This window comes from Phascolarctos cinereus, unplaced genomic scaffold, assembly GCF_003287225.1.
Source record: "Phascolarctos cinereus isolate Bilbo 61053 unplaced genomic scaffold, phaCin_HiC Scaffold_4;HRSCAF=312, whole genome shotgun sequence".
In the NCBI taxonomy this organism is placed as follows: domain Eukaryota; kingdom Metazoa; phylum Chordata; class Mammalia; order Diprotodontia; family Phascolarctidae; genus Phascolarctos; species Phascolarctos cinereus.
In genome coordinates this window covers 29,099,255-29,106,099 of record NW_027555847.1, presented here as the reverse complement: position 1 = coordinate 29,106,099, position 6,845 = coordinate 29,099,255, and the positions used below count along the sequence as shown (strand labels likewise).

The 6,845-nt window shown below is 51.1% G+C and overlaps 1 protein-coding gene and 1 long non-coding RNA gene across 2 annotated transcripts in view; one reads left to right on the top strand and one right to left on the bottom strand.

The window, feature by feature from the left end:
* The first annotated feature begins 3,145 nt into the window (after positions 1-3,145).
* The window catches only part of ADAMTS9 (ADAM metallopeptidase with thrombospondin type 1 motif 9), a 191,988-nt gene continuing 188,288 nt past the window's right edge, over positions 3,146-6,845 (top strand). Inside the window, 3 exon segments of the mRNA XM_020978321.2 lie at positions 3,146-3,268; positions 3,786-3,856; positions 3,858-4,193. Coding sequence (XP_020833980.1) covers positions 3,154-3,268; positions 3,786-3,856; positions 3,858-4,193 — 522 coding nt within the window. The 5' untranslated portion in view covers positions 3,146-3,153.
* On the bottom strand, positions 4,632-6,156 carry LOC144456741 (uncharacterized). Its single transcript, XR_013485805.1, has 2 exons — positions 5,770-6,156; positions 4,632-4,904 (listed from the first exon to the last, which is right to left on the bottom strand). It is a non-coding gene; the product is annotated as an uncharacterized LOC144456741 (long non-coding RNA).

The following is a 6,845-nucleotide window of genomic DNA, read 5'->3' as shown; positions in this document are numbered from 1 at the left end:
ACCACTTGAAATCCATAGGTCTTTAAACAACTGGGAGGGGGCAAATCTTTAAATGTGTGTGTGTGTAAAGAACATTCCAATGGTGGTCCTACAATGATAATAATACAAAAATAATTTCATTGTCCTAATATTTCCCATTTATTCCCTTCAAGCAACCTTTTAACATATACGATTTATTAGATTGCACACATGTATATGCGTATATATGTATGTATATATATACATACATGCATGTATATAGGTGTATCTACATATACAGATACATGCACGCATATATTATACTGGACTTGTGGTCTCATTGGTGTGGGGAACATGGGTCAGGAAACTTTTTCTACCAACCCATAACTGCTTAGCAATTTATATTCTTAGAGAGATACCTGGGGAAATGAAAGGATAGTTACTGATCTAGGGCCACAGGGTCAGGATGGGTCAGAAGCAGGACAGCTTAGGTTGGCTCTCATTACATATACCTTTATACAAATGGTATAAATGCCTAATAAGAAGATAAGGGGCTGTGGTAGGAAAGGGACCTTTCCCAGTTCTATTTGATCTTACTGCCTTTGCTCTGTGATCTCCCCAGATCCACATCTTCTTTGTTCACAGTTGTTTGTATGTGATTATATGTGATCTCTCCTATTAGTAAACTACTGGAGAGCAAGGATTGTTTGTTCTTTCCCTTTCATGCTATGCCCCAGCACTTAGTATAGTGCCTGGTAGGTACACAATGGGTGCTTAATAAATGCAAGTTGACTGACATATAGGAGAAAAGATTAGTGATTTTGAAGTCCCAAGAACTGAGTTTAAATCCTGGCTCCGTAGTTACCTGTGTGACTGATCAAATCACTCTCTAAACTTCCCTGAGCTTCTACATCTGTAAAATTAGGGGCTTGGATGAAATGACAGCTGGCTCTAAATCTCTTACCTTAGGTGCCTAATTATAATTATCAAAATACTACTATCAATTATTACTATCAAAATTGTTTTGATACTATTGGTATTGAAATTAGTATTTTACATAAGAATTCAGTAAAGTGAATTGTATGAACTGCAATGAAATCGCTTCTTCTAGATGCTGCTTACATCTGTTCCATTATATATTATCAGTTACTTTATGAGCGGAAAAAAAAGGCAACATGGAATAGTAAGTAGCTGGAGCTTGAAGTTCTGTGTTCCAGTCCCGCCTCTGTTACAGACTGTCTGTGTGGCCCTGGGTGACTAACTTAACCTTTCTGTGCTCTAGGCAATGGCAGATAAAATATGAGTAGAAGGAAAATCACAGATCCAATTCACATGTCTCTTATTGGAAACAGCTTCTCCATTAAGAAACTCCTGGAATAGTTAGATAAGAGGAACTGGTAGCCTAAAATACGTCGTTGTATAAAGTGTACTGTTTAGAAATATCAGAGCTTCCACAGTATTCTCTGTCACCAAAGCAGAAGAAACCAAGCGCCCACCTCGAATACAATTCACTGAGCCAAAGGGCAACTTACAAAATGTCCACTAGCTTTTGAGTCAAACTCAGGTAGTTGAGGTTAGTGACTCTGGGTATTCTTACTTAGGCATAAATAGTCCATCCTGTGTCAAGTTTCACTGACTGAAAAAATCCCAACAAAACATTCCTCAGTCCACGACTTATTTATAACTGTGTCAAAGACTTGCTACAATGTAGCAATTGACGTTATCTCTTTTTTTCTTGCTTTCCTTTCCCCCTTCTTTCTTGCTCTTTATTTCTTTCCCCTCTCCTCCCTTCCCTTCCCCTCGCTGCAAACTTTACCAATTAAAAACTGGAAGTGTAATTTACAGCTATGATCTCTTTTAAGCATCTGTCTTTGGCAACAATCACAGCTAAGAACTGGGATTGAGAAATCGGGGGAGGAGGGCAGCCACTCCAGATCCAGCCCTCCCCAACCCCCTCATCTCTAAGCGCTTGGGGTGCGTCTCCCCCCTGCTGCAATGTAATTAACCGCTGAAAAAGGCGTCAAAACAGCCCCTTCTTCTAAAGCCTCTGCCAGCCCCCAACTCTGCCCTGGAAATCGTCTGCTGTTCTCCAAGACTGAGTAAAAATTTGGTCCAGGCAGTCAACTTTTCCACATATCACCAACCCCGTGGTGGGAAGGGACTGAAAGAAAAGATGTCCCTTCACGATAGCTTCCACTAAAAAAAGCATTGTTTGTAGGTCATAAAGTGGTGGCCGGGTAGGAGAGTACAGTTACTTTCGTCCCTTTCCATTTTCCAGTTAAAATCTGAGAGAACAAACTTTGGGAGCAGCTGGGCACAGCCGCAACTAGCCAATCGCTTCTCCACCTCCTGTGAGTCTCCTCTCTCTTAAAAAGGAAAGCCGAAGGGGAAACCAAGCCCCTGATCCCTCCTCCTGCTAGCTAACTGCGGGCTCCCCCTCCACCTAAGGAAGCCTCCTCGGGGGTTAGTTAGCTAGCACCAGCGCAGCGGCTCGCCTCGGCTCAGCTGCTCCGGGTCTTGACCAGCAGCCGAGGGCCAAGGTCTCAAAAGGAGGCGGGTCCCTCGGCTCTCACATTCCCCTCCCCTCAGCTCCGCTGCCCTCCTCCAAGAGGCGTGCACCGGGGCTATTTGAGCGGCCGTGTTCCCGCGGGCCAAGCCGGCCACCCCCAACGCCCCCCGCTCCGTGCGGCAGCAGCAACAGCAGCGGCGGCAGCGGCGGCGGCAGCAGCGCGGCTCGCTGGGCTCCAAGCGTCCCGGCGGCGGCGGCGGCGTGCGCCCCCAGAGCCCCGGCGAGCGCCGTGCACCCCCGCACCCGGACTCCTTCAGCCGGCCGCTGCGGCTGCTCCATTATGCCGGTGCTGCCGGGGAGGCGCGCCCGCTTCTCGCCGCTCGTGCCGCTGCTCCAGTTCTCCGCGCAGGCGGGGCCGTTCGTTGCACCTCCGACGGGACCCTCGGCCCCGGCGTGGAGCGCCTCCTAAGCGGAGGAGCCCTCCGGAAGCCCTGAACTCGCCCGCCAGCCCGCTCGCTCGCTCTCTCGCTCCGGGTCCCTTCTCCTGGCCCCTTCTCGGAGCAGCGGGTCGCGCACACGCAGGCGGAGCCTAACCGAGCCGTGCCCGAGGATCGCCGCCGCCGCCGCCGCCGCCAAGAAGAGGAGAGCGGGGGTGGGGGCCGCGGGGGAGGGGTGGGGGGAGCACCATGCAGTTTGTATCCTGGGCAGTGGGATTACTACTCATGTTACTCGTGTGGGATCTATTGGAGATGACCCTGCAGGCTGCAGCGCTCTCGAAAACGAAACTGCACCCGCGACAAGGTAATGAGTACCCATCACCCATGTGTCCGAGTTTGCCCCTGCCCACCAGGACCCCCCATCCCCTGATCCTCCCAGCGCCCGTCCGGCTCGGACTCCCGCAGGGCAGCAGGACCCGATGGCTTGTGTGTTTCCTGGAAAGAAGCCTTCCCCTCCCGGCCCACTGTATCTGTAACTCGCCTTTTGTATTTTGCAGCTAATGGCTAGTGAATGACACTTTAGAACCGGCTTTCTAATTCCCCCTCGCAGGCCACCCCCCACCCCCATCCCCCTTACCCGGCCAGGACGAGGTTTTAACCTGATCTCCCACCCCAAAGCTACCTAGCTGCTCCCAGTCCCTCTGGTGGAAGGTGGAGGGCAGCGGGACGGATTTTGACAGGCAGAAAGAACTCTATTGAGACAAGACGGGAGAATGCCTGCCCCCCCCCAATCTCCCTTCTCTCCCTCCTTTCCTCCCGCCTTCCCTTTAATCAAGCTCGGAGGAAACTTGAATTGTGCATTTGTCTGCGTTGCTTTGCAGTTAAACTGTTGGAGAGTCTGAGTGAATATGAGATCGTGTCTCCCACCCGAGTGAATGCCCTCGGAGAAGCTTTTCCCCACGAACATGCACTTCAAAAGAAGACGAAGGAGTATTAATTCTGACACTGACCCTTGGCCCGCCACAACCTCCTCCTCCTCCTCCTCTACCTCCTCCTCTTCCCAGGCTCACTATCGACTCTCCGCTTTCGGGCAGCAGTTTCTATTTAATCTCACAGCCCATGCCGGATTTATCGCCCCACTTTTCACCGTCACCCTCCTCGGAGAACCCGGGGTTAACCAAACAAAGTTTTATGCCGAAGAGGACGCTGAGCTCAAGCACTGTTTCTATAGAGGACATGTCAATACCAAGTCCGAGCACACAGCTGTAATAAGCCTCTGTTCAGGAATGGTAAGTGCTCCCTTCCTTTCCTCGAGGCCTCTCTCCCCGTTTACTGACGTCTTAATTGTCCTCTGATCTTTGTAACCCCACATTCTGGGTGCTGGAGGGGGTGCCTTTAAAACTTCCTGGACAGGCATCCAGGAATGTCACATCACTAGGCAGTCTATCACAATTGAACAACAACAACAAATACATATCAAACAGCACTTGCTAAGGGCCTACTATGTGCCAGACTACTAAGTGCTGGGAATACAAAGAAAGGCAAAAGGGTCTCTCCCCTCAGAGAACTCACAGTCTAATGAGGGAAACAACATACAGCTATATGCAAACAAGATAAAGACAGGATAAATTGGAGATAATCTTAGGATTCCGGAGGACAGAGAGATGAGGAATAATAATATCCATAACAGATACCCCCTGCCCTCAAGAAGCATACAGGACACTAGATCTGTTTCGATGTTGTTTAAATGCAGATTTATCGAGATGCGGCTCGATTTACTTCTAGCCAGCACTGTAATTCTGCCTGGGAGCGTCCAGTAAAGCGAAATCCATGTGCAGTTGTTTGGGTGGTTATTACCAGAGGGAGAAGTTGAGGGAAGGGGCGGATCCGCGGCTTTATTGGTGGTCAGGCATCGTCTCCAGGCTGTGAAGGAGGCAGAGGGCTCCATTCCCGGTAGCTGGGAGAGGGAACTTCTTGGGACTGGACGGGACTGGATGGGACTGAACCGGAGGGAGGGGAAAGGAAAAGGAAGAGAGAGACAGAGGGTTTGTGCAGTCTTTCCTCTTAGGAAGGGACCCAGTTCTTTTTAGATTAGTTAGACTGACGATGTAACCGACCGTCACTCAACTAACCCAAGGGAGGATTGATGGATTCAGAGCGGGAGGGACCCAAGGAGTAAGAGAGGGGGCGGGAAGCTGGGGGCGGAGCTGGAAGGGGCTTGCCCGGGGCCAAGGGGAGGAGCCCGTCCCGGACGCGTTTAATTAAGGTGGAGGCAATGGAACAGCCCCCACAGTCTGCCAGGGGGCACCCTGCGCCCTTTCGGCCAGGTTCTGGGAAGAGTGGCCAGGGAGTCCAGTGGGGGAGGGCTAGGGGCGCGGTTTCACCGAGTTCCTTCAGGGGACTGGACACCCAAGAGAGATGGGTTGGAGTGGGGGGCGGAGGGAGGCAGGACCAGGAGGGGGAGCTGGCGTCTCAAGTTTCATTTAGGGAGGAGGAAGGGACTGCTGTCTCCCCGGGCAGGAGGCAGTTGCGCATTTGCTGGGGTACTTTGCCCCCCGACCTACAGCTTTCGGAGTATAACCTCGTGGGAGGGGGAAGGTGCTGTCCACTCGGCAAGGGTTGAAGAGATTTCGGGATAGGGCAGGGACGGATAATCTCAGCATCTCAGGATAGCTTGTATTTTTGCAACGCACTTAGTGACGCAGAAAGTTTTTGGGGCGGCATTTTCCAATTATCCTGGGCGGTGGGTTAGGTAGGGTCTCAGACCCGCCCCCAAAGGACAGTTCTGCCAACGTAGAGTAGCTCACTTGACCCCCTTCCATCCGCCCCTTCCCTTTTCTCCTGGAGGGGCTTCTTTCTACTTACCCCTGCCCCGAAGGTACTGAAGCCCTCCTTCCTGGGGTGGAGAGTAACCCAGGTGTCCAGCTGTGGGCAGCATCCAGGGGCCCTGCGAGTTTGAGGCAGGGTTGGTGCATCGTCGTCCCATCTTGCTGAAAGCAGGGGCAAAGCCCCCGGACGGCTAGGTCCCCTTTCCCAAGTCGAGGAGAGAACGCCTGCTGCAGCAGCTGCCAGACGCGTAGAGTTGTTGTGATTGTGTTTGGGTGGGCGGAGACGGGACTTGGGCGCTGAGGGGGGTGCGGTGAATCATCCCGCCCCCAGCCAGAGGGCAAAAGATCAGCCGCTGTTGGTGGTGCCCTGGGAGAGGATGCTGTGGGGAGAAGGTGGGAAGTCAAGGCTAGGCGGTGTCCCGAATTCTTCCAGACCCCCTTGAAAGCCTAGGCAGGGGTTCTACCTGGATCCCAGGACGATGGGGGAGAGGATTGAGGATTTAAATGCCCAAATTGTAAACATCTTAAACACTCCTCCCCCTCCAGGATGAATCCCAAGGACACCTTTAAGGGACTTAGGAAAGGTCCAAATACAAGGCTCTCCACTAGGATCTGGTAGTTTTCCTTGACTGGTGGAGGGAAGTGGGGAGAGATCTTTGTGGGGGATTATTTTGCGCTTGGTTGTTTGACTTCTCTGTTATTCAATTAAACACACCAAATACTCAGTACCTAATATATGTGCTACCGGTGTTGGGCTCAGAAAAAAAAAAAACCTGTCTCCAAAAAGCTTGCATTCTGTTATGTTTAACTTGTAAGCTCAAAACCTTTTGGAAGTTCCTGGCACATACTAAGCATTTGCTTGTTGACTGACTGGAAGTAAATATGATGGGTCTAAATTGTGATCTCTTAGCATATAAGCTACCTGAGGGCAGGGACAATTATTATCATTCTTTGTAACCCTAGCACTCAGCACAGTGCTTGAAACACTGGTGGCCTTAATACATGCTTGTCGATGGCATTGTGAACAATATAGAACTTGCTTATCAAGATGTCTTTCGGGCAGAAAATGAAGATGAACAATGATCTGGGCCCTGATTGCCCTGGCCAGATTTC